The sequence below is a fragment of the Heteronotia binoei genome, chromosome 2, assembly GCF_032191835.1.
Source record: "Heteronotia binoei isolate CCM8104 ecotype False Entrance Well chromosome 2, APGP_CSIRO_Hbin_v1, whole genome shotgun sequence".
Taxonomy (NCBI): Eukaryota; Metazoa; Chordata; class Lepidosauria; order Squamata; family Gekkonidae; genus Heteronotia; species Heteronotia binoei.
The window spans coordinates 12493730-12520238 of record NC_083224.1 but is presented as its reverse complement, the minus strand read 5'-3'; the positions used below and the strand labels follow the sequence as shown (position 1 = coordinate 12520238).

Genomic DNA, 26509 nt, shown 5'->3' with positions numbered 1-26509 from the left:
GCTCTCAGAACAACCAGCTTTGACATAATGACTATTCTATTGACAGCAGGACAGTAAGCCGGCATACTGAAGAAGATTCAGTTTTATAAGTGAAATCCAGGGGTCGTTTTGTAGAAAAATAGGTGGTGGAGCTCATAAGCATATGCCACCACCACCCCAGCCAAAAGCAACCCAGCCCAAGCAGGCTTCGCTCTCCTTGGTGGCCTGGCAAAAGGCCAGCAAGCCACCCACCACCCAAAATCACACAAGAAGTGGAGAAAGGGTGGCATGGGCTTCTCCAGAGATTAATGAGGGCTGCTGGGGGTGTGGCAAAGGATGGAAGGCTGAGTCAACCTGGAGCAGGCTACCTGAACCCAGCTTCCGCCGAGATCAAACTCAGGTCGTGAGCAGGGAGCTCAGACTGTAGTACTGCAGCTTTACTACTCTGCACCATGGGGCTCATAGATAGATAGATGGGTAGATGGATACAAGAAAGGAGGGCCCCGGGTGAGCGAGGCCTGCTTGGGCTGGCTAGAGATCCAGCCAGCCCAAGCAGATCTCGCTTGCCTGGGGCTCTCCTGGGCTGCCCTCTCAGCCCCACCCACCTCGCAGGGTGTCTGTTTTGGGGGAGGAAGGGAAAGGAGATTGTAGGCCGCTCTCTGTCCTTGAAGGGGCAACTGCTGGGAGAGCCCGCTCAGCCCCACCCACCTCACAGGGTGTCTGTTGTGGGGGAGGAAAGGAAAGGAGATTGTAGTCTGCTCTCTGTCCTTGAAAGACCAGCTGCTGGGAGAGCTCTCTCAGCCCCACCCACCTCACAGGGTGTCTGTTGTGGGGGATGAAGGGAAAGGAGATTGTGAGCCACTCTGAGACTCTTCAGAGTGGAGGGTGGGATATAAATCCAATATCATCTTCTTCTTCTTCTTTTTGGGGCTTCCATGGAAGCCTCCAAATAGTGTGGTTTTTCAGTGGTACCCAGCTACTTTCGGGTTGAAAGCGGCTGAGCGGCACCCTCATGGGAAGGCGCTGCTCGGTCGCGTTCACCCCGAAAGCAGCTGGGCGCCACTGAAAAACCACGCTATTCGGAGGCTTCCAAGGAACCCTCCAAAGAGCGCAGCGGCCACTTTCTGCTTGAAAGCTGCCGGGCGGCGCTAAAAAACCGCACTCTTCAGAGGCTTCTAAGGAAGTCTCCAAGAAGAAGAAGAATTGCAGTTTTTTACCCCGCCCTTCTCTTTGAATCAGAGACTCAGAGTGGCTTACAATCTCCTGTATCTTCTCCCCCCACAACAGTCACCCTTTGAGGTGGGTGGGGCTGGAGAGGGCTTTCCCAGCAGCTGCCCTTTCAAGGACAACCTCTGCTGGAGCTATGGCTGACCCAAGGCCATTCCAGCAGCTGCAAGGGGAGGAGTGGGGAATCAAACCCGGTTCTCCCAGATAAGAGTCCACACATTTAACCACTACACCAAACTGGCTCTCACACCAAAGAGCGTGGCGGCCGAGCCGCCTTCCAGCCAGGGAAGGGGAATAAGGGGGCACCTGGTGGCATGCCCAAGCGGCTGCCTATCCCACCTACTCCCGTGCGCCAGCCCTGAACCCAGCACAAAACTATGACAACAGAGCGAAACTGAATGAGCATGGCGAAAGGGCTGTGCTGATTTGGGCTCCTCTCTGTGGTTGGCAGTGTCCTCTGGAAGCAGCAGTCGAGTTAACGGTGGACGGCTGGGCCTTGGTGTTGTGAAACCAGTTGTGCTGAAGCCACAGTATCATTTTATATGCAAAAAAAGAGTTCCCGAACTCTGTTACATTCAGGTGCAGGAAATGGAACGTTCTGCCGTTCAGCTGCAGCAAAGTGACTTGGAATCTTTGTTTTGAAACAGGACAGAGGTTCCAGAAGAGGCCTCTCCCCCTGTGGTTTTTTTTTGCCACTCTTCCCTTCCTCGCCATGGCGACCCCAGACGTGAGCGTTCATATGGAGGAGGTGGTGGTGGTAACGACCCCGGACAACATGGTGGATGGCAGCGGTGTGGAAGAGGTGAAAACGGTGCTGGTCACCACCAATCTTTCCCAGCACAGGTAGGTAAACAGTATCTAGACCACAAATGTTGAACTCGTTTGTTATGAGGGGCGGATCTGACATAAATGAGACCTTGTCCGTCTGGGCCGTGTGTGTCCTAAAATGTAATTCCAGGCAGCGGAGGTATAAACTTTATAAAGGACACAGACGAACACGCACACTCAGCCTAATCCACTGTACTGGCTTGTTGAGCCTCAGCCAACAGGCGGAAGAGAGGCTTGCCTCAGTAGCTCTGCCATGCAATTAGAAGATTACCACTCTTGCAATAATTGCTTATTTAACAAAGCAGCAGACAATTGCACCTTTAAGACCAACTAAGTTTTATTCAGAATGCAAGCTTTCGTAGGGTCTTAAGCAGACTCCATCAGACAAAATGGGAATGGCAAGCAGAAATTCTTAATGTAAGTGGGCAGTGAGTTGGTACATAGAATCATGGGAATGTTTTTAGCAGATTTAAAGAATCACCAATAGGGATCTGTGTTTGTTCGATCCCTATTTGTGATTCTTTTAATCTGCTAAAAACAGCCCCATGATTCTATATACCAACTCACTGCCCACTTACTTTAAGAATTTCTGCTTGCCATTCCCATTTTGTCTGATGGAGTCTGCTTAAGAGCATACGAAAGCATACATTCTGAATAAAACTTAGTTGGTCTTCGTTCTGTTTTGTTCTATTGCTTCAGACCAACATGGCTGCCTACTGGGATCTGTTTATTTAACAGTGTCTGATAACTGATACCTCTTGCTCTCTATTAGTACATCAAAATCTGGAGACAATGTCTGTGCTGTGGCAGTCTTGAGTATGCTGCTCAAGTCTGTAAATTGCAATCCTGCTTTTGATTTATTGACATTCGTTACAGAAATCTCATGGTCAATGCTTTGAGCCTATGACCCAGAGGAAAACATGAAATGGCTGGGCATTGCGAGCTTTTGTACATAAATTGCTTCTTATGCCATTGTCAGCCAGTGGAGAAAACAGAGGCTTTGCACTGTAGCTCTTGTGCAATTGAGCATGCCTGGCCAAGCAAGCTGTGATGCAGAAGGAAGCTAGAGAGAGCAAAGAAAGCAGAGGACAGTGAGTTGCTTGCCGACCTAAAAGGAGCCCTGTGAGGGCCTGATCCAGCCCTTGGGCCACATGTTTGATGCTCCTGATCTGGACCTTGGCCTAAGGGCAGAGGGATTGTCTCATGATCTGGATGGCCCAGGCTAGCCTGATTTTGTCAGATCTCATAAACCGGGGGGTGTCAAACTCAATTGTTATGAGGGCTGGATCTGATATAAATGAGACCCTGTTGGGCCAGGCCATGTGTGTACCTATTTAAGATTAGATAGCAGAGATATACATTTTTTAAAGGTCTCTCATCCATGTATTAAGAGCCCCGTGGCGCAGAGCGTTAAAGCTGCAGTACTGCAGTCCTAAGCTCTGCTCACAATCTGAGTTTGATCCCCGGTGGAAGCTGGGTTTTCAGGTAGCCGGCTCGAGGTTGACTCAGCCTTTTATCCTTCCGAGGTCGGTAAAATGAGTACCTAGCTTGCTGGGGGGGAAAGTGTAGATGACTGGGGAAGGCAATGGCAAACCACGCCGTAAAAAGTCTGCCGTGAAAACGTGAAAGCAACGTCGCCCCAGAGTCAGAAACAACTGGTGCTTGCACAGTGGACCTTTTCTTTCCATCCATGTATTAACCAGGGCTGATCCTACTTAGCTTATACAGGGGTGTCAAACATGTGACCCGGGGGGCGAATCAGGTCCCCGGAGGGCTCCCATCAGGCCCCCCCAGCAAGTGGCTCTTGTCTGCTTCCTTCTTTCTCTCTCTTGCTTCCTTCTGCATCTCAGCTTGTTTTGCAAGGCATGCTCAATCGCACAGGAGCTACAGAGCAAAACCTCTATTTTCTCCATTGGCTGAGGCTCCTCCCCCTCCTGGTCCCCTGGGGATGGAGGGAAAGAGCCAGAGCTTCCTTTGCCCAGTTCCTGGATCCCATGGGAGAAATACAAAAAAGCACCTTTAAGACCAACAATTTCTAACGTTTTAAGTATGTTTTATTTTAAGGGTTTTTTTAAAAATTATCTTTAGTGTCTTTGTCTATGTCCTTTAAAAAGTTCATATCTCTGCTACCTAATCTTAAATAGGTACACACATGGCCCAGCCCAACCAGGTCTCATTTAGGTTAGATCCGGCTCTCATCATAAATAAGTTTGACACCCCGGATCTATACCTTGCGGCTCATAGCCACTGATGGTCCTTTGTCCCTGCGCTTATCTAATCCCTTCTTGAATGCTTGTAAAGCAGATATGTAAGGTTGGGAGAGCCAGTTTGGTGTAGTGGTTAAGTGTGTGAATCTTATCTGGGAGAACCGGGTTTGATTCCCCACTCCTCCACTTGCACCTGCTGGCATGGCCTTGGGTCAGCCATAGCTCTGGCAGAGGTTGTCCTTGAAAGGGCAGCTGCTGTGAGAGCCCTCTCCAGCCCCACCTACCTCACAGGGTGTCTGTTGTGGGGGAGGAACGGAAAGGAGGTTGTGAGCCGCTCTGAGACTCTTCAGAGTGGAGGGCGGGATATAAATCCAATATCTTCTTCTTTGTCGCTGCTGCAGTTTCCTACGACAGTGAATTCCACATGTTAATTACTTTGATTTGCTCTGTAAAATGAAGAGTTGTTTGTTCATTTATTTATTTATTTTTGCTTATACTCTCCCCCCCCCCCCTTTTACCAACAGCGATTTAAATGAAGAGACCTTAGAGTCAGAAAATGCAGCTGCTGCAGCCGCTGCCGCCTTTACAGCTTCCACGCATCTGAAAGAAGCCCTTTTAGGTAGGTGAAATGATGGGTGCTGGCTTGCCTTGTTTGTATTCGAGTCAATAGCATCAGTATGTAGTGTTATCGGCGGGGGGGCGGGGCAGAGAGTGCTATATTGGTGACTTGATTGCCCAGCTGTGGACTACAGGCACGCACGAGGTTGTGTCTCCATCTCCTTCCCTGGTGTCGGCTGCAGAACCGTCATTCCCCACGAGAAATAAAGGTTTTGATAATGCAAAGTGTAAGATGACCAGAGCACAAGGTGAGGTTTAGCGCTAAATTCCGCAGAAGGATTTAACATTTGGACAGTGCCGTCTGGCAGCATCTGCCCAAGCTTATCTTCTGTGTGACCTGCTGAAATAAACGGCGACACCTCAGTAAAGTGGCAACACAGTATAGAACAGGGGGAAAAAACACAAATCGACAACTGTACACAAAACACACAATAATATAATACTATGTAGAATGCTACATTTTGTGCGGCTCTTGAAGCCCCCACCGCCCCTTTGGCCAGCTTGGAGAGGGCATTTCTCTGTTTAAATCACTTTTCTAAGCCAATCCAGCTGGTGGCTTGGAGAACGCATTTAAACTTAAAGTAGCTTTCTTTCCACCTCTCTCCCTCCTCCTTTCCTGCCTTGTGCACAGTTGTCAATTTGGGGGGTTTTTTTGTGTGTATGTAAAGTATGTATGTAAAGTCTCTCTCATTTGTCTCTGTTTACAGTGCTACCAAATACACAGTATACAAAAAGATCTCACAAAGGGAAAGGATCCACATAACTTCAGATGTCCAGAAGATCCTCAGTCCTTCACACCCCTTGTTCAGTTCTAGCTAGCGGCCTATTGAAAATTAGGCTAAGTGGCCTTCGTTAACGTCCAAAAGAGAAATTCGGCAGATTGGCTCTTCGAGGAAGCTTTTTAATGCGAAACGCGATCCAGGTTGACGGGCGCGTAAAGGGAACATCACGGTTGGGATTTGGGTTTGTATGGAATTTGGCTACCCCGCAGAACTGAACAAGAGGTGTGAAGTTCTGAGTAACCTCTGGACATTTGAAGTTTTGTGGATCCTTTGTGAGATATTTTTGTATATCGTGTATGTGGTATTAATGTAAACAAACAGAGACAAATAAGAGAGACTTTATATATGTTATGTGTTTTTTACGCAGTTGTTGATTTGTTTTTTTCTGAAACAAACCGTGAGGCACTCACTACAGGACTTGCCCCCACTGCCCCGTTGGCCAGCTTGGAGAGGGCATTTCTCTGTTTAAATCCCTTTTCTAAGCCAATCCAGCTCCAGGAACATCTTGCTTGTTACCGTAATCCCATCAATGGACGGGATGTCGAGTTCAGCATAAGCTTCAATTTCACGCACTGAGGTCTAAATTGTAAGCATCCTAAAACAGACAGATATGTAAGGTTACTACGTAGAATGTTACATTTTGTGTGGCTCTTGAAGCCACCACTGCCCCTTTGGCCAGCTTGGAGAGGGCATTTTTCTGTTTAAATCACTTTTCTAAGCCAATCCAGCTGGTGGCTTGGAGAACGCATTTAAACTTAAAGTAGCTTTCTTTCCACCTCTCTCCCTCCTTCTTTCCTGCCTTGTGGCTCTCAAACACCTGACATTATGTCTTGTGACTCTCAAATATCTGACATTTATTCTGCATGGCTCTTACGTTAAGCAAGTTTGGCCACCCCTGCTATATACCCTCACACTATAAACATAAAGGCAGTCCCCTGTGCAAGACCAGTCGTTTTCCGACTCTGGGGTGACGTTGCTTTCACAACATTTTCACGGCAGACTTTTTACGGGGTGGTTTGCCATTGCCTTCCCCAGTCATCTACGCTTCCTCCCTCAGCAAGCTGGATGCTCATTTTACCAACCTCAGAAGAATGGTAGGCTGAATCAACCTTGAGCTGGCTACCTGAACCCAGCTTCTGCTGGGATCGAACTCAGGTCGTGAGCAGAACTTAAGGAATAGCATAATAATGAATGTCTTTTATGCAAGTAATTTACTCAGTTGGAAGTAGGGTTGCCAATCCCCAGGTAGGGGGGCAGGGGATCCCCCGGTATGGAGGCCCTCCCCCCGCTTCAGGGTCATCAGAAAGCGGGGGGAGGGGTGGGAAATGTCTGCTGGGAACTCTATTATTCCCTATGGAGATTTATTCCCATAGAAAATAATGGAGAATTGATCCGCGGGTATCTGGGGGGGCTGTTTTTTGAGGTAGAGGCACCAAATTTTCAGTTCAGCGTCTAGTGCCTCTCCCCAAAATACCCCCCAAGTTTCAAAACAATTGGACCTGGGGGTCCAATTCTATGAGCCCCAAAAGAAGGTGCCCCTATCCTTCACTATTTCCTACGGAAGGAAGGCATTGAAAAGGTGTGCCTTCCCTTTAAACGTGATGGCCAGAACTCCCTTTGGAGTTCAATTATGTTTGTCACAGCCTTGATCTTGGCTCCACCCCTAATGTCTCCTGGCTCCACCCCCAAAGTCCCCAGACATTTCTTGAATTGGACTTGGCAACCCTAGTTGGAAGCTCAGTATTAAAAACAGGAGGAAGAATTGTTATCCGCCTCGGTGCTGTTGGTCCCTCCCCCCCCCCCCCCCCCCAGATTCCTGGCTTTTAAAAACTTCATTCTAAAATATCTTCCTGTGATAGTCACTAACCCACGGAAATAACGTTTTTGATCCCTCTCCCTGAAGTGAAGATGGCCGAAGGAGACGAGTGCGTGGAAGCGGAGATTGTTTACCCCATCACCTGTGGAGACAGCAAAGCCAACCTGATATGGCGGAAGTTTGTCTGTCCCGGCATCAATGTGAAATGCGTCCAGGTGAGCAGGCTGCAGAAAATACAGATTCCTACGGAGAGGTCTTTGTATCTTGGAGAGCCAGTTTGGTGTAGTTGTTAAGCGTGCGGACTCTTTATCTGGGAGAACCGGGTTTGATTCCCCACTCCTCCACTTGCAGCTGCTGGAATGGCCTTAGGTCAGCCTTAGCTCTCGTAGAAGTTGTCCTTGAAAGGGCAATTTCTGGGAGACCTCTCTCAGCCCCCACAGGGTGTCTGTTGTGGGGGAAGAAGATAAAGGAGGTTGTGAGCCGCTCTGAGATTCGGAGTGGAGGGCGGAATATAAATCCAATATCATCATCTTCTTCTTCCCACGTTTGTCTGAGGCTGCAAGGGAAAAAAGAGCTTTCAAAAGGGATTAGATAGATTCATGGAGGAGAAGTCTATCAGTGGCTATTAGCCTTCATTGTCCTTTGATGGGGAGCTTTGATTCTTGAAAACTTATGTACCCTGGAAACTTTGAAGGCCTTCAAGATGCTAATGAACTCAAGTCTTTGGATTCAGACCAATGTAGTTTCCCCACCCCCACCCCAGAAACTGTATTTGACTGCTTGTTTCATTTTATCCCACCTTCTTCCAAAGAAGCCCAACATGGCTTTCATGATAACTTGAAATGAAGCCTATTGCAGAACAAAGTTTGAGTCCAGTGGCACCTTCAAACCAACAAATTATTCTGGGTATAAGCTTTTGTGCGCATGCACACTTCTTCAGATTCGTGGAAACAGAGGTCACCCATCATTAAGTTTAGCTAGAGGGTGGGGAGGGTGTTGGCAGGAAGGGCCAATTAGAGTCAAGTTGCGTAAGTAATAATAATAATAATAAGATGATATTGGATTTATATCCCGCCCTCCACTCTGAAGAGTCTCAGAGCGGTTCACAATCTCCTTTCCCTTCCTCCCCCACAACAGACACCCTGTGAGGTAGATGAAGATATTGGATTTATATCCCGCCCTCCACTCCGAAGAGTCTCAGAGCGGCTCACAATCTCCTTTCCCTTCCTCCCCCACAACAGACACCCTGTGAGGTAGATGAAGATATTGGATTTATATCCCGCCCTCCACTCTGAAGAGTCTCAGAGCGGCTCACAATCTCCTTTCCCTTCCTCCCCCACAACAGACACCCTGTGAGGTAGATGAAGATATTGGATTTATATCCCGCCCTCCACTCCGAAGAGTCTCAGAGCGGCTCACAATCTCCTTTCCCTTCCTCCCCCACAACAGACACCCTGTGAGGTAGATGAAGATATTGGATTTATATCCCGCCCTCCACTCCGAAGAGTCTCAGAGCGGCTCACAATCTCCTTTCCCTTCCTCCCCCCTACAACAGACACCCTGTGAGGTAGATGAAGATATTGGATTTATATCCCGCCCTCCACTCCGAAGAGTCTCAGAGCGGCTCACAATCTCCTACACCTTCCCCCCCCCCCCACAACAGACACCCTGTGAGGTAGATGAAGATATTGGATTTATATCCCGCCCTCCACTCCGAAGAGTCTCAGAGCGGCTCACAATCTCCTTTACCTTCCTCCCCCACAACAGACACCCTGTGAGGTAGATGAAGATATTGGATTTATATCCCGCCCTCCACTCCGAAGAGTCTCAGAGCAGCTCACAATCTCCTTTCCCTTCCTCCCCCACAACAGACACCCTGTGAGGTAGAAGAAGATATTGGATTTATATCCCGCCCTCCACTCCGAAGAGTCTCAGAGCGGCTCACAATCTCCTTTCCCTTCCTCCCCCACAACAGACACCCTGTGAGGTAGATGAAGATATTGGATTTATATCCCGCCCTCCACTCTGAAGAGTCTCAGAGCGGCTCACAATCTCCTTTCCCTTCCTCCCCCACAACAGACACCCTGTGAGGTAGATGAAGATATTGGATTTATATCCCGCCCTCCACTCCGAAGAGTCTCAGAGCGGCTCACAATCTCCTTTCCCTTCCTCCCCCACAACAGACACCCTGTGAGGTAGATGAAGACATTGGATTTATATCCTGCCCTCCACTCCGAAGAGTCTCAGAGCGGCACACAATCTCCTTTCCCTTCCTCCCCCACAACAGACACCCTGTGAGGTAGATGAAGATATTGGATTTATATCCCGCCCTCCACTCTGAAGAGTCTCAGAGCGGCTCACAATCTCCTTTCCCTTCCTCCCCCACAACAGACACCCTGTGAGGTAGATGAAGATATTGGATTTATATCCCGCCCTCCACTCCGAAGAGTCTCAGAGCGGCTCACAATCTCCTTTCCCTTCCTCCCCCCTACAACAGACACCCTGTGAGGTAGATGAAGATATTGGATTTATATCCCGCCCTCCACTCCGAAGAGTCTCAGAGCGGCTCACAATCTCCTTTACCTTCCCCCCCCCCCACAACAGACACCCTGTGAGGTAGATGAAGATATTGGATTTATATCCCGCCCTCCACTCCGAAGAGTCTCAGAGCAGCTCACAATCTCCTTTCCCTTCCTCCCCCACAACAGACACCCTGTGAGGTAGATGAAGATATTGGATTTATATCCCGCCCTCCACTCCGAAGAGTCTCAGAGCGGCTCACAATCTCCTTTACCTTCCTCCCCCACAACAGACACCCTGTGAGGTAGATGAAGATATTGGATTTATATCCCGCCCTCCACTCCGAAGAGTCTCAGAGCAGCTCACAATCTCCTTTCCCTTCCTCCCCCACAACAGACACCCTGTGAGGTAGAAGAAGATATTGGATTTATATCCCGCCCTCCACTCCGAAGATTCTCAGAGCGGCTCACAATCTCCTTTCCCTTCCTCCCCCACAACAGACACCCTGTGAGGTAGATGAAGATATTGGATTTATATCCCGCCCTCCACTCCGAAGAGTCTCAGAGCGGCTCACAATCTCCTTTCCCTTCCTCCCCCACAACAGACACCCTGTGAGGTAGATGAAGATATTGGATTTATATCCCCCCTCCACTCCGAAGAGTCTCAGAGCGGCTCACAATCTCCTTTCCCTTCCTCCCCCACAACAGACACCCTGTGAGGTAGATGAAGATATTGGATTTATATCCCGCCCTCCACTCTGAAGAGTCTCAGAGCGGCTCACAATCTCCTTTCCCTTCCTCCCCCGCAACAGACACCCTGTGAGGTAGATGAAGATATTGGATTTATATCCCGCCCTCCACTCCGAAGAGTCTCAGAGCGGCTCACAATCTCCTTTCCCTTCCTCCCCCACAACAGACACCCTGTGAGGTAGATGAAGATATTGGATTTATATCCCGCCCTCCACTCCGAAGAGTCTCAGAGCGGCTCACAATCTCCTTTCCCTTCCTCCCCCGCAACAGACACCCTGTGAGGTAGATGAAGATATTGGATTTATATCCTGCCCTCCACTCCGAAGAGTCTCAGAGCGGCTCACAATCTCCTTTACCTTCCCCCCCCCCCACAACAGACACCCTGTGAGGTAGATGAAGATATTGGATTTATATCCCGCCCTCCACTCCGAAGAGTCTCAGAGCAGCTCACAATCTCCTTTCCCTTCCTCCCCCACAACAGACACCCTGTGAGGTAGATGAAGATATTGGATTTATATCCCGCCCTCCACTCCGAAGAGTCTCAGAGCAGCTCACAATCTCCTTTCCCTTCCTCCCCCACAACAGACACCCTGTGAGGTAGAAGAAGATATTGGATTTATATCCCGCCCTCCACTCCGAAGATTCTCAGAGCGGCTCACAATCTCCTTTCCCTTCCTCCCCCACAACAGACACCCTGTGAGGTAGATGAAGATATTGGATTTATATCCCGCCCTCCACTCCGAAGAGTCTCAGAGCGGCTCACAATCTCCTTTACCTTCCTCCCCCACAACAGACACCCTGTGAGGTAGATGAAGATATTGGATTTATATCCCGCCCTCCACTCCGAAGAGTCTCAGAGCAGCTCACAATCTCCTTTCCCTTCCTCCCCCACAACAGACACCCTGTGAGGTAGAAGAAGATATTGGATTTATATCCCGCCTTCCACTCCGAAGAGTCTCAGAGCGGCTCACAATCTCCTTTACCTTCCCCCCCCCCACAACAGACACCCTGTGAGGTAGATGAAGATATTGGATTTATATCCCGCCCTCCACTCCGAAGAGTCTCAGAGCAGCTCACAATCTCCTTTCCCTTCCTCCCCCACAACAGACACCCTGTGAGGTAGATGAAGATATTGGATTTATATCCCGCCCTCCACTCCGAAGAGTCTCAGAGCGGCTCACAATCTCCTTTACCTTCCTCCCCCACAACAGACACCCTGTGAGGTAGATGAAGATATTGGATTTATATCCCGCCCTCCACTCCGAAGAGTCTCAGAGCAGCTCACAATCTCCTTTCCCTTCCTCCCCCACAACAGACACCCTGTGAGGTAGAAGAAGATATTGGATTTATATCCCGCCTTCCACTCCGAAGAGTCTCAGAGCAGCTCACAATCTCCTTTCCGTTCCTCCCCCACAACAGACACCCTGTGAGGTAGAAGAAGATATTGGATTTATATCCCGCCCTCCACTCTGAAGAGTCTCAGAGCAGCTCACAATCTCCTTTACCTTCCTCCCCCACAACAGACACCCTGTGAGGTAGATGAAGATATTGGATTTATATCCCGCCCTCCACTCTGAAGAGTCTCAGAGCGGCTCACAATCTCCTTTCCCTTCCTCCCCCATAACAGACACCCTGTGAGGTAGATGAAGATATTGGATTTATATCCCGCCCTCCACTCCGAAGAGTCTCAGAGCGGCTCACAATCTCCTTTCCCTTCCTCCCCCACAACAGACACCCTGTGAGGTGGGTGGGGCTGGAGAGGGCTCTCCCAGCAGCTGCCCTTTCAAGGACAACCTCTGCCAGAGCTATGGCGGACCCAAGGCCATTCCAGCAGGTGCAAGTGGAGGAGGGGGGAATCAAACCCGGTTCTCCCAGATAAGAGTCCGCACACTTCACCACTACACCAAACTGGCTCTCCCCTCTCAATCATAGCAGTAAGTGTTGCTCAAACTGGATTAAGGCAGTTGGTAAAACCTGTGGATAACAGTGGATTAGCATGATAAAAAAGGGTTTACGTACAAATGCAAGAATTAAATGACATTAGCATGTGCAGTGAGATAAGAAACCAACCTATCGTGTTTATGTTTTTAGTGAAGAGCTAATTCTTTCAATTTTTCTTAATTTGCACTGATGTCTTTACATGTGAAGCTGCAGTTCAGACAGCTGCAGTTTCCTACATCTTGTCATGTGGGCCAGGCGAGAGAGGCTTCTGAGGCCTGCTCTGTTCACTGAGAAAGGGACAAAGGCCAGAAAACAGAAGCAAGCAGAGGTCCATGAGCAGCTGTTAGCGGCATGGTCTAGATGGAATGCTGTCTGGGACAGCGATGCTGTATTCTTGGTTCTTGGGGACTGGGCAAGAGCGGGAGGGCTTCTGGAGATCTGGCCCTGCTGGTGAACCTCCTGATGGCTCCTGGGTTTTGGCCACCGTGGAACCCAGACCGTCAGACTGGATGGGCCGTTGGCCTGATCCAGCACGGCTTCTCTTACGTTCTTCGAAAAGGAGTTGTACGGCTGGTGCTGTAGTTTTGCATTTCCATGTCTCTTCTCTCCAGTACAACAACCACTTGATAAGTCCCAAGGAATTTGTGCATTTGGCTGGCAAATCCACCCTGAAGGACTGGAAGAGGGCGATCCGGATGAATGGGATTATGCTAAGGTTAGCTGCTTGTTTGCGTATTCAGAGTCGGAATGGATCTCAGGGCTGTAGAGGACTATATCAGTCCAGTTTTGTTCCATCTACACTGGCTTCCAGGCTCAATCCAAGGTGCTGGAATTGACCCTTAAAACCCTGTGCAGCCTGGGACCAGAATACCCTAAGGACCTCCTCCTCCCATTGAACCTACCCATTCACTCCACTTAGGAATGGAATTCTAGCAGGAGCCCCTTTGCATATTAGGCCACACACCCCCTGATGTAGCCAGTCCTCCGAGAGCTTACAAAAAAGAGCCTTGTAAGCTCTTGGAGGATTGGCTACATCAGGGAGGCGTGGTCTAATATGCAAAGGAACTCCTGCTAGAATTCCAAGCTCTTGGAGGCTTGGCTACATCAGGGGGTGTGGCCTGCTACGCAAAGGAGCTCCTGCTAGAATTCCACCCCTGACTCCGGTCGCCTTTGGAGGCCCTGCTTCAGTTTCCCCTACCATCTGAGGCTTGATGAGTGGCTACCTGAGAAAGGGTCTTCTCAGTCGTGGCACCAGGGATATTGTTCTGTTTTCCCTCAATTGGTGTCTTTTCTCCAGCTGAGGACTTTCTCGTTTTGTTTAGCATATCCCCAAGCATGTCAACAGACAGCGGGACCACTGAGGTGCAACAACTGGGAAAAACAACAAAATACTCTCTCTGTTCACAAAACTATTTCTCAGTATAATATATATAGTCTTCAACTATTCGTAACAGTGTTACAGTACAAAAATGCAGTTAGAAAACCATCCAGTGCACAGCATCACTACTGACCATAAATCATCATTCTTTCTGAATCCAGTCCAATAAACCAGTCCGATGACAAACCCAAAGGGTGATTAACGTGTGGAATTCACTGCCACAGGAGGTGGTGGCGGCTACAAGCATAGCCAGCTTTAAGAGGGGATTGGATAATATGGAGCAGAGGTCCATCAGTGGCTATTAGCCACAGTATATGTTATATATATGTGTGTGTGTATACACACACACATATATTGGCCACTGTGTGACACAGAGTGTTGGACTGGATGGGCCATTGGCCTGATCCAACAGGGCTTCTCTTATGTTCTTATGTGACACAGAGTGTTGGACTGGATGAGCCATTGGCCTGACCCAACATGGCTTCTCTTATGTTCTTATATGACACAGAGTGTCGGAATGGATGGGCCATTGGCCTGATCCAACAGGGCTTCTCTTATGTTCTTCTGTGACATAGAGTGTTGGACTGGATGAGCCATTGGCCTGATCCAACATGGCTTCTCTTATGTTCTTATATGACACAGAGCGTCGGAATGGATGGGCCATTGGCCTGATCCAACAGGGCTTCTCTTATGTTCTTCTGTGACACAGAGTGTTGGACTGGATGGGCCATTGGCCTGATCCAACAGGGCTTCTCTTATGTTCTTATGTGACACAGAGTGCTGGACTGGATGGGCCATTGGCCTGATCCAACATGGCTTCTCTTATGTTCTAATGTGACACAGAGTGTTGGACTGGAGGGGCCACTGGCCTGATCCAACAGGGCTTCTCTTATGTTCTTATGTGACACAGAGTGCTGGACTGGATGGGCCATTGGCCTGATCCAACATGGCTTCTCTTATGTTCTTCTGTGACACAGAGTGTTGGACTGGAGGGGCCACTGGCCTGATCCAACAGGGCTTCTCTTATGTTCTTCTGTGACACAGAGTGTTGGACTGGATGGGCCATTGGCCTGATCCAACAGGGCTTCTCTTATGTTCTTATGTGACACAGAGTGCTGGACTGGATGGGCCATTGGCCTGATCCAACATGGCTTCTCCTATGTTCTTCTGTGACACAGAGTGTTGGACTGGAGGGGCCACTGGCCTGATCCAACATGGCTTCTCTTATGTTCTTCTGTGACACAGAGTGTTGGACTGGATGGGCCATTGGCCTGATCCAACAGGGCTTCTATTTATGTTCTTCTGTGACACAGAGTGTTGGACTGGATGGGCCACTGGCCTGATCCAACAGGGCTTCTCTTATGTTCTTATGTGACACAGAGTGCTGGACTGGATGGGCCATTGGCCTGATCCAACATGGCTTCTCTTATGTTCTTATGTGACACAGAGTGTTGGACTGGAGGGGCCACTGGCCTGATCCAACATGGCTTCTCTTATGTTCTTCTGTGACACAGAGTGTTGGACTGGATGGGCCATTGGCCTGATCCAACAGGGCTTCTCTTATGTTCTTATGTGACACAGAGTGTTGGACTGGAGGGGCCACTGGCCTGATCCAACATGGCTTCTCTTATGTTCTTCTGTGACACAGAGTGTTGGACTGGATGGGCCATTGGCCTGATCCAACAGGGCTTCTATTTATGTTCTTCTGTGACACAGAGTGTTGGACTGGATGGGCCATTGGCCTGATCCAACAGGGCTTCTCTTATGTTCTTATGTGACACAGAGTGTTGGACTGGAGGGGCCACTGGCCTGATCCAACAGGGCTTCTCTTATGTTCTTATGTGACACAGAGTGTTGGACTGGAGGGGCCACTGGCCTGATCCAACAGGGCTTCTCTTATGTTCTTATGTGACACAGAGTGTTGGACTGGAGGGGCCACTGGCCTGATCCAACAGGGCTTCTCTTATGTTCTTATGTGACACAGAGTGTTGGACTGGAGGGGCCACTGGCCTGATCCAACAGGGCTTCTCTTATGTTCTTATGTGACACAGAGTGTTGGACTGGAGGGGCCATTGGCCTGATCCAACAGGGCTTCTCTTTTGTTCAAGACTGGTCCAATTTCATTTCGGATATGAGCTCTCCTTCCATATTCATAGGTTCAGTAGACTTGAAGTGCCGCAGCAATTCCTGGCCGCCTCTGTTTTTTGATATATATATTTTAATTTTCTGTGGAACGCCACTGCCAATTTCCGTCAGCGTAATAGTTGTGTCCCAACTCTTATGCTAACGGACAGGAATCGGCAGTGGCGTTCCACAGAAAATTTAAAAATATTTTTAAAAACCGGAGGCAGCCAGGAATTGTTGCGGCACTTCAAGTCTACTGAACCTATGAATGTGGAAGGAGAGCTCATATCCGAAACGAAATTGGGCCGGTTCTTTTTATCGTCGGGACTGGATTCAGAAAGAATTACGATCGATGGACAGAAGCTATGTTGTGCACTGGATAGTTTTCTAACTGCATTTTTGAACTGTAACGCTATTAAGAATTGTTGAAGACCTTATACATTATACTGAGAAATAGTTTTGTCAACGGAGAGTATTTTGTTGATACGCCCAATAATGGCTGCTGGTCCTTCTTCTAGTGTTGTTTTGTGTGTTTTCAATTGCGTTATTTTTTAATTTCAAATTGCATTTTTAACCATTCAAACGTTATAACTTGTTTTATATTTGCCTCCTTGGGGGCCCTGATTGGGTTGAAAGGCAGCATATAAAGTGCTTTGAATAAAAATAAAATGAGTAAGAAGCTGGGTCTCACGTCAAGCTTACAGGCAGGACTATGTCCTTTGAGAGCCAGTTTGGTGTAGTGGTGAAGTGTGCGGACTCTTATCTGGGAGAACCGGGTTTGATTCCCCGCTCCTCCGCTTGCACCTGCTGGAATTGCCTTGGGTTAGCCATAGCTCTGGCAGAGGTTGTCCTTGAAAGGGCAGCTGCTGTGAGAGCCCTCTCTATCCCTACCCACCTCACAGGGTGTCTGTTGTGGGGGAGGAAGGGAAAGGAGATTGTGAGCCGCTCTGCGACTCTTTGGAGTGGAGGGCGGGATATAAATCCAATATCTTCATCTACCTCACAGGGTGTCTGTTGTGGGGGAGAAAGGGAAGGGAGATTGTGAGCCGCTCTGAGACTCTTCGGAGTGGAGGATGGGATATAAATCCAATATCTTCATCTACCTCACAGGGTGTCTGTTGTGGGGGAGGAAGGGAGAGGAGATTGTGAGCTGCTCTGAGACTCTTCGGAGTGGAGGGCGGGATATAAATCCAATATCATCTTCTTCATCTTCAATGTCCCCTATCAACCAGTGTTCATTCTAGACACGAGGACTCACTCAAAATGTCCCCTGCACAGGCTGTGTCAAAATGTATGAGATGACGATCATTATAAAACGTTTTGGCATCAGGATTTTTTTGGTTGAAATCATTGCCATGTGTGGCTTTGTGTTTTCTCTGTGCGCTCCAGAAAGATCATGGATTCAGGCGAGCTCGACTTCTACGAACACACCAAGGTGTGCTCCAATACCTGTCGAAGCACCAAAATAGATTTGACAGGAGCCAGAGTCTCTCTGACCAGCCAGACTTCAACTGAGTACATCCCTCTCACCCCCGCCTCTGCAGATGGTATGTACACCCATCAGCCAGGCCTTGTGCATTAAATTCTGCTCTGGGTTCCCTAAGAATCAGGGCTTTTATTTGTAACAGGAACTCCTTTGGTGTCACTTTGGTGAAGTGGTTAAGTTTGCGGACTCTTATCTGGGAGAACCGGGTTTGATTCCCCAGTCCTACACGTGCAACTGCTGGATTGACTTAGGGTCAGTCATAACTCTGTCAGAAGCTGTTCTGGAAGCAGTTCTGGGAAAGCTCTCTCAGCCCCACCCATCTCACAGGGTGTCTGTTATGGGGGGAAAAAATAAAGGAGATTGTAAACCACTCTGAGTCTCTGATTCAGAGAGAAGGGCGGGGTATAAATCTGCAGTCTTCTTCTTCTCAGCCATGGCTCTCGCAGAAGTTGTCCTTGAAAGGGCAGCTTCTGGGAGAGCTCTCTCAGCCCCACCCACCTCACAGGGTGTCTGTTGTGGGGGAAAAAAATAAAGGAGATTGTAGACTACTCTGAGTCTCTGATTCAGAGAGAAGGGCGGGGTATAAATCTGCTGTCTTCTTCTCAGCCATAGCTCTCGCAGGAGTTGTCCTTGAAAGGGCAGCTTCTGGGAGAGCTCTCTCAGCCCCACCCATCTCACAGGGTGTCTGTTGTGGGGGAAAAAATAAAGGAGATTGTAGACTACTCTGAGTCTCTGCTTTAGAGAGAAGGGCGGGGTATAAATCTGCTGTCTTCTTCTCAGCCATAGCTCTCGCAGGAGTTGCCCTTGAAAGGGCAGCTTCTGGGAGAGCGCTCTCAGCCCCACCCACCTCACGGGGTGTCTGTTGTGGGGGAAAAAAACAAAGGAGATTGTAGACCACTCTGAGTCTCTGATTCAGAGAGAGAAGGGCAGGGTGTAAATCTGCTGTCTTCTTCTTCTTCTTTGCATATTAGGGTACACTGCCCCAATGTAGCCAATCCTCCTGAAGCTTACAGTAGGCCCTGTATTCAGAGCCCTGTAAGCTCTTGGAGGATTGGCTGCATAAGGGGGTGTAGCCTAATATGCAAAGGAGTTTCTGCTACAGAAAAAGCCCTGCTAAGAAGAAATGTTGTTTGAGCACACGCCCATGCTCCACCCTCAGTGTCCTGTCTGTAGTCCCTCAGACTCCAGAGGGCAGGAGAAACAAATATTTGTTATCGCAAGGGAAGCAGAACATTGGATTGGGAATGGCAAGATGCCCAGTTTTGGAGGGTAACTGTTAGCACTGCTGGAAACCAGCAAGATTTTGACAGGTAAGAGCTTTCTGGAGTCAAAGGCCCATCGCAAATGTTGTCATAAAAAATTTCAAAACGTGCATAAATAAATGAAAAAATAATAAATACAAAAGAGATTTGGAAAAAAAAACCCCAGGAAAATCTGTTTTTCAAATATAGGAGGAGTCTTAAATTCCCACCGCTGTAAAATTTGCGGGGCCAACTGGCAGAATCTCTGAATGCTGCCCTCATTATTGTGAAGGCGAGCTGGGATAACCCCATGATATGGCCATACCTGTTCCTTGATAACTGATCGTGTAAAGATGTCCTTACAAGCATAACTCAAGAATTTTGAAGCGCTGATTTGAAGATAAATGGTGCCGGTTTTGAAAAAGGGAAGATGATTATTCTAATTTTTCACCCAGAATTGGTCATAACAGATCGGTAGAAATCAGGGAGCCTCTGTTTACAGTATGCAGCAAGGGCGGCCAAACCGTGGCTCTTTCACAGATATTGTGTGGCTCTCAAACCCTCCGCCGCCTGGCATGTGGGAGGTGTTTGTTTCTTTACATTACTTCTCCAACCAGCTGGTCGCTTGGAGATTACATTTAAAGTCAAAGTTGCTTTATCAAAGATTTCAGGTTTTCACGGCTGGTAACATCATTAGGGTTTGTAGGATCTTTCGGGCTCAAGTGCCGTGCTCTACTGGAGAAAGTTTTCCTTCCAGACGTTTCGTTCTCAGCTGCGGAGAACATCCTCAGTGGCGTTGCAGCCGGAGCAGGCGCTCTGACCTTCTTGGCTGCTGTGCATTGCAGCCAAGGAGGTCAGCCAAGAAGGTCAGAGCGCCTGCTTTGGCTGCAATGCCACTGAGGATGTTCTCCGCAGCTGAGAACGAAACGTCTGGAAGGAAAACTTTCTCCAGTAGAACACGGCACTTGAGCCTGAAAGATTCTACAAACCCTAATCAAAGTTGCTTTCTTTCCACCTCTCTCTCTGCTCTCCCTCTCCCCGTTTTATTTGTCTTCTTTCCTTCCTGTCTTGCGGTCCTCAAACATCTGACATTTCCTGTCTTGCGGCTCTCAAACATCTGACGCTTATTCTACGTGGCTCTTACGTTAAGCAAGTTTGGCCACCCCTGGCATGCTGTAAAAGAGCTGGCTTAGCTCGCAAGGGTGTAATGTGAACGGCTTCTGCTGTGAAACCTGTGGTAACTTTGGTTTGTTTGGGTTTTGATTGAATCTCAGTCAATGGATCGCCTGCCACTATCACCATAGAAACTTGCGAGGACTCCACCGATTGGACCACCAGTATCGGAGGTAACTTTCATTAAGGGTTTCCTGTGGCTTAAGGATAGCAGGCTTCTAAGGGCAAGATGCTCATCTGTAATAAGCTGCTTAAAATTTTGGTATACAGCAGTTTGTCCACGGCTCCGCTAACCTGCTCAGTCTGCCACAGCAGCTCCTTGCGGTTGCGGTTGGGATGTAAACTGGGAAACGTAGTCTTTTTATTGGTCCAGATTCTGTTGACAGAGGGATGTGTGTAAGCTGAGATGTTCTGCATATTCTTATGCATGGGATAGAGAGGGTAGAGAAAGAAGTACTTTTCTCCCTTTCTCACAACACAAAAACTCGTGGACGCTCAATTAAATTGCTGAGCAGTCAGGTTAGAACTGATAAAAGGAAGTCCTTCTTCACCCAAAGGGTGATTAACACATGGAATTCACTGCCGCAGGAGGTGGTGGCTGCTGCAAGCATAGACAGCTTTCAAGAGGAAATTGGATAAGCATATGGAGCAGAGGTTGTGGGGGAGGAAGGGAAAGGAGATTGTAGGCCGCTCTCTGTCCTTGAAAGGGGAGCTGCTGGGAGAGCCCTCTCCAGCCCCACCCACCTCACAAGGTGTCTGTTGTGGGGGAGGAAGAGAAAGGAGATTGTGAGCTGCTCTCTGTCTTTGAAAGGGCAGCTGCTGTGAGAGCCCTCTCAGCCCCACCCACATCACAGGGTGTCTGTTGTGGGGGAGGAAGGGAAAGGAGATTGTAGGCCGCTCTGAGACTCTTCGGAGTGGAGGATGGGATATAAATCCAATATCTTCATCTACCTCACAGGGTGTTTGTTGTGGGGGGGGGGGAAGGGAAAGGAGATTGTGAGCCGCTCTGAGACTCTTCGGAGTGGAGGGCGGGATATAAATCCAATATCTTCTTCTTCTAAATCTAACTCTTAAAGGTGCCACTGGACTCAAATTTTGTTCTAATCCAGGAACGGTTTTGCCACACGTTCTGTAGGCTATGTGCTATAATGGCAAGGCTGCTTTATTCCAACGTGTTCTTCCTTCTTTGGAGTGGAAGGTGTCAGACAGAGAGTCATTTCATGCCACCTTCCTGGCTTTCTCTCTTCTGTTCTCGAAGATGATACTTTCGCGTTCTGGCGAGGTTTGAAGGAAGCCGGCCTGCTGGAAGAAGTGATCCAGGAGTTCCACCTGGAGCTGATGGAGATGATGAAGGCCCTCCAGCAGAGGGTTCGGGACCCCCCTTTGCAGCTCAGCGGTAAGAATCCTTCTCTTAACACCAACAGAGCCTGCATGGCATAGTGGTTGTGATTCCCGGGTTGTGATTCCCCTCGCCTCCTCCTCCACGTGAAGCGTGCTGGGCAACCGTGGGCCAGCTGCAGAGCCAGTTTGGTGTGGTGGTGAAGTGCGCGGGTTCGTATATATTGGGTTCGTTACAAACTGCTGGTTATTCCTTTAAAGCCCTATATGGCCGAGGACCTGTCTCCCTAAGGGACCGTCTCTCCCCATACGAACCCCAGAGAGCACTGAGGTCAGCGGGGAAGAACCAGCTGACTATCCCCGGGCCAAAGGAGGCAAGACTCCAAAATACTCGCACACGGGCCTTCTCTATTGCAGCGCCATACCTTTGGAACCAGCTCCCGGAAGAAGTGCGGGCCTTGCGGAGCCCTGAACAGTTCCGCAGGGCCTGCAAGACCATCCTTTTTAAGATGGCCTTTGCCGATTGAATGATCAAAGGATTTGCTCAGAGTGACTTGCCATCATATTCGCTGATAGAATAGCACCAGAAATGTTGATTTTAACTTATAATTAGAATGTTTTTAAGATGAATGTTGTTTTTAATACCCATTGTATAACTTATTGTATGAAATGCTGTTAGCCACCCTGAGCCTGCTTCAGCGGGGAGGCCGGGATATAAATAAAATATTATTATTATTATTATTATCATCATCATCATCATTATCATCTGGGAGAACTGGGTTCGATTCCCCACTCCTCTACTTGCAGCTGCCGTGAGGCGGGATTTACTTTTGTACACTTTTCGTACCCTTCGTAACCCAAACAACCTCAGGAACTGGCATAGAGAAACTTTATTACACTTCAGTTTCTACTCTGGTCTGAAGGCTTGAAAATACATAAGCAGAAAGGCAAAACAATAGATAACATGAGTACAGGTTCCGGATACATAGAAGGTTATGCATTTTAGGTAATTCAGAATTCAGATGAACTTTACCCAGTTCTTATAGTCAAACTTAACTCTATCTTGTAATCTAATACTGCTAAAGAGTTAATTCTGTGAAAGCATAAGTCCCATTTTATATTGGAACTCTATTCTGCGTTTGAGCTATATTCTATGTTTGTTTGTTTGTTTGTTTAATCAAATTTATATCCCACCCTTCCCTGACAGGCTCAGGGCGGCTAACAACAAATAAAAACAACATTGAATATTAAAAACAAGTACACAATAAAATCATTACCATTATATAGTCATTAAAAGTCCAAGATGCACGTTAATGTTCTAGTTATTCTGATGTTTCTTGTTTCAGTTATGTTAGTTCAGTGAGATTGTCAGCACTATGGAATGATAGCCACCTCCCCTTAACCGTTACATTCTGTGTTTGAGCTATATTCTATGTTCTATGTTTGAGGCCTCAAACAGGAGATGGCGTGCAATTAACAAGGGTTGTTAATTTCATGGCTTGACCAGCATAGAGGTCCCGTGCCTCTAACGCAGCCAGCAACCTCTGCTCAAAATCCCGAGGTTTATAAAGCATTCCTCGCGAAAACTCATATCAGTATACTCTTCTCTTATCTGATATTATGCATTCCAGAACCCCCAGCTGCGTCTGCAGAGGGACAGTTACCTTTACTCTTTCCGGTTCCTGCCCATACCATATAAGGCTTAAGGCTGCCCTTAGATAGCATTTAGCTTTCACCTAGTTTTTACTGACCTAGATTCTCAGTCTAAGCCGCTAGCAATAGGAATGCTTGATACTGCTTGAAGCTCTTGTGGCCAGTTTCATAAAGAGGACCAACCCCAGTAGAAATTCTGCCACATGCTGAAATGGCCTTGGGTCAGCCATAAGTCACCTTTATGCTCTTATAAGGGTGATTAACACATGGAATTCACTGCTACAGGAGGTGGTGGTGGCTACAAGCATAGACAGCTTGAAGAGGGGATTGGATAAGCGTATGGAGCAGCAGAGGTCCATCAGTAGCTATTAGCCACAGCATATTGTTGGAACTCTCTGTCTGGGGCAAGTGATCTTGGTGCTTTGGGGGGGGCACAGTGGGTGGGCTTCTGGCCCCACTGGTGGACCTCCTGATGGCGCTTGGGGTTTTTTTGGCCACTGTATGACACAGAGTGTTGGACTGGATGGGCCATTGGCCTGATCCAGCAGGGCTTCTCTTATGTTCTTATGTGACACAGAGTGTTGGACTGGATGGGCCATTGGGCTGATCCAACAGGGCTTCTCTTATGTGACACAGAGTATTGGACTGGAGGGACCATTGGCCTGATCCAACAGGGCTTCGCTTATGTGACACAGAGTGTTGGACTGGATGGGCCATTGGCCTGATCCAACAGGGCTTGTCTTATGTGACACAGAGTATTGGACTGGAGGGACCATTGGCCTGATCCAACAGGGCTTCTCTTATGTGACACAGAGTATTGGACTGGAGGGGCCATTGGCCTGATCCAATAGGGCTTCTCTTATGTGACACAGAGCATTGGACCGGATGGGCCATTGGCCTGATCCAGCATGGCTTCTCTTATGTTTTTATAGCTCTCGTAGGAGTTGTCCTTGAAAGGGCAACTTCTGGGAGAGCTCTCTCAGCCCCACCCACCTCACAGGGTGTCTGTTTTGGGGGAGGAAGGTAAAGGAGATTGTAAGCCACTCCATGATTCAGAGTGGAGAGTGGGATATAAATCCAATATCATCTTCCCTTCATTTGGAAAATTTGGAAAGGAAGGGAAGGTGATCATCAGCTTCTCAGAGACTCCCATCGGGCCAAGAAAAGTGGGTTGTAAAAACCAGCTCTTCTTCCTTGCTGCAAACCGCCTGGTACCTTTTATCATCTGGGAGGAAAAACATTAGTTATGCTTTGACTACAGTGTTAAGCATGGCAGAGTGCCGTTTGCAATCCACAAAAAGCATGGAGAGCCAGTGTATTGTTAGCAGTGAGAATTTCCAGCTTTCTTCAATACCTTCAGTTAGGACAGTGGTCCTTTTTATTGTACTTCTTTACCCAAAGGGCGATTAACACGTGAAACTCACAGCCGCAGGAGGTAACGGCTGCTACAACTATAGCCAGCTTCAAGAGGGGATTGGATAAGCATATGGAGCAGAGGTCCATCAATGGCTATTAGCCACAGCATGTTATTGAAACTCTCTGTCTGGGGCAAGTGATGCTCTGTATTCTTGGTGCTTGGCGGGGGGCGGGGGGGGGCGGGAACAGCAGGAGGGCTTCTAGTGTTGTGCCCCACTGGTGGACCTCCTGATGGCACCTGGGGTTTTTTGGCCACTGTGTGACACAGAGTGTTGGACTGGATTGGCCATTGGCCTGATCCAACATGGCTTCTCTTATGTTCTTATGTGACACAAAGTGTTGGATTGGATGGGCCATTGGCCTGATCCAACATGGCTTCTCTTATGTTCTTATGTGACACAGAGTGTTGGACTGGAGGGGCCATTGGCCTGATCCAACATGGCTTCTCTTATGTTCTTATGTGACACAGAGTGTTGGACTGGAGGGGCCATTGGCCTGATCCAGCATGGCTTCTCTTATGTTCTTATGTGACACAGAGTGTTGGACTGGAGGGGCCACTGGCCTGATCCAACAGGGCTTCTCTCATGTTCTTACACTGACCTGAGCAGACTTAATAGAAGTTAGCACTAATGTGTGACTCTGTTTATGTACTTGTCTTTAGCTTTCAGCTAAAAAATGGCAATGTGAAATAAATCTATTTGTTGGGGAGAACAGCCTTCCTTGTGTATTAAGGTGTGCCTTGTGTAGGTGTTGATCCCCCAGGTATAGGTGTCAAGTCGGCTGAATTCAATAACGAGTCTCTTGGTGAAACAGAGCAGCAAGTTTATTGTAAACAGAACTAGAGACCATGGCAAAGATTGAAGGACTAAAATACATAGGCTCTAAACCAGCATTTAAGGTATAGATGAAAGGAATTCCTACGGTGGGGGTAATCTATGCAACACATTTTCGCACTAGGATGCTACTCCCTTCGTTCCCAGGCCGAAGCCTCTCCCACAGAGAGCAAGGCTGGGAAGGCGCCCTTATCTTATTCACATGTTAGCATTTCAAAGCAGACTACACAACAAAGGCTTCTCTAGTGAGGGGGCAGGAAAGTGAGCTAGCAGCAATCGGTGTACACTGTAAAGTACCCAGACTCCTTCACTTCAGAACCAAACTTAATACAGGTATTGAGTAATTCATAGCAGACTTGACATACTGCCCCCCCTAGGCCCCCTCCCCTGCCGGGCGGCCTTGCGAGGAGGGCGATTCACATTTATGGCTCAGCAACTCGGGCCCCGAGAGGCTCCGGCACTCCCCCTTCGAGGGGAGGGTTGGTGAATCTTGTGAGTGCCACTTGGACGGCCCCGGAGATCGGCGCAGTAGGCTGCAATGAAAAACAGGGTGGACTTTACCAAGAGCAGGGGGAAGGTCTAGCTCTACTGTCACCGGGTTGATTACCCGCTTGATCTTAAATGGCCCTAGGAACTTAAAAGCCAACTTTCTAGACGGTTGTGCCAGAGGCAGGTTTTTTGTTGACAGAAATACAGAGTCCCCCACCTTCAAGTCCCAGACTGGCACATGGCTTTTATCGTACTGTCTTTTATACGCCTCTTTGGCCAGCTTCAGGTTTTCTTGTATGGCTGGCCAACATTGGCTGGGACCTTGCCACCATTGCTCGAAACTTGAGCCCGTCAATCCCTCCCCCCCTGGCAACATGGGGATCGGCTTCCCCTCATACCCAAACACTGTTGCAAAGGGAGATGCTTTGGTGGAACTGTGAGCGCTGTTGTTGTAAGCGTATTCTGCGAAGGGGAGGAGGTCCACCCAGTCTGATTGGCGTAGGCTTACAAAGCACCGTAGGTACTGCTCTAGCACCCCGCTCACTCTCTCTGTCTGTCCGTCCGTCTGGGGGTGATAGGCAGAGCTTAGCCCCTGTTCCATCCCTAATAATTTACAAAACTCCCGCCAGAAGGTGGCAACGAACTGAGGGCCCCTGTCACTTATGACCTTGTCAGGGATGGAGTGATGTTTGGCCACGTGGTCGAAAAATA

At 48.5% G+C, this 26509-nt stretch overlaps 1 protein-coding gene across 2 annotated transcripts in view; it reads left to right on the top strand.

Annotated features, from left to right (window-relative positions):
• The first annotated feature begins 1857 nt into the window (after positions 1-1857).
• The window catches only part of GMEB2 (glucocorticoid modulatory element binding protein 2), a 35945-nt gene continuing 11293 nt past the window's right edge, over positions 1858-26509 (top strand). The window contains exons 1-7 of one of the 2 annotated variants that reach the window (XM_060230582.1): positions 1858-2049; positions 4766-4860; positions 7545-7672; positions 13279-13382; positions 17559-17716; positions 20171-20242; positions 21328-21465. In XM_060230582.1, the coding sequence (XP_060086565.1) occupies positions 1919-2049; positions 4766-4860; positions 7545-7672; positions 13279-13382; positions 17559-17716; positions 20171-20242; positions 21328-21465 (826 nt within the window). In that variant the 5' untranslated portion in view covers positions 1858-1918. Of the gene's footprint in view, positions 2050-4759; positions 4861-7544; positions 7673-13278; positions 13383-17558; positions 17717-20170; positions 20243-21327; positions 21466-26509 lie in introns of those variants that run through there. The other variant, XM_060230583.1, reaches the window with a different exon arrangement.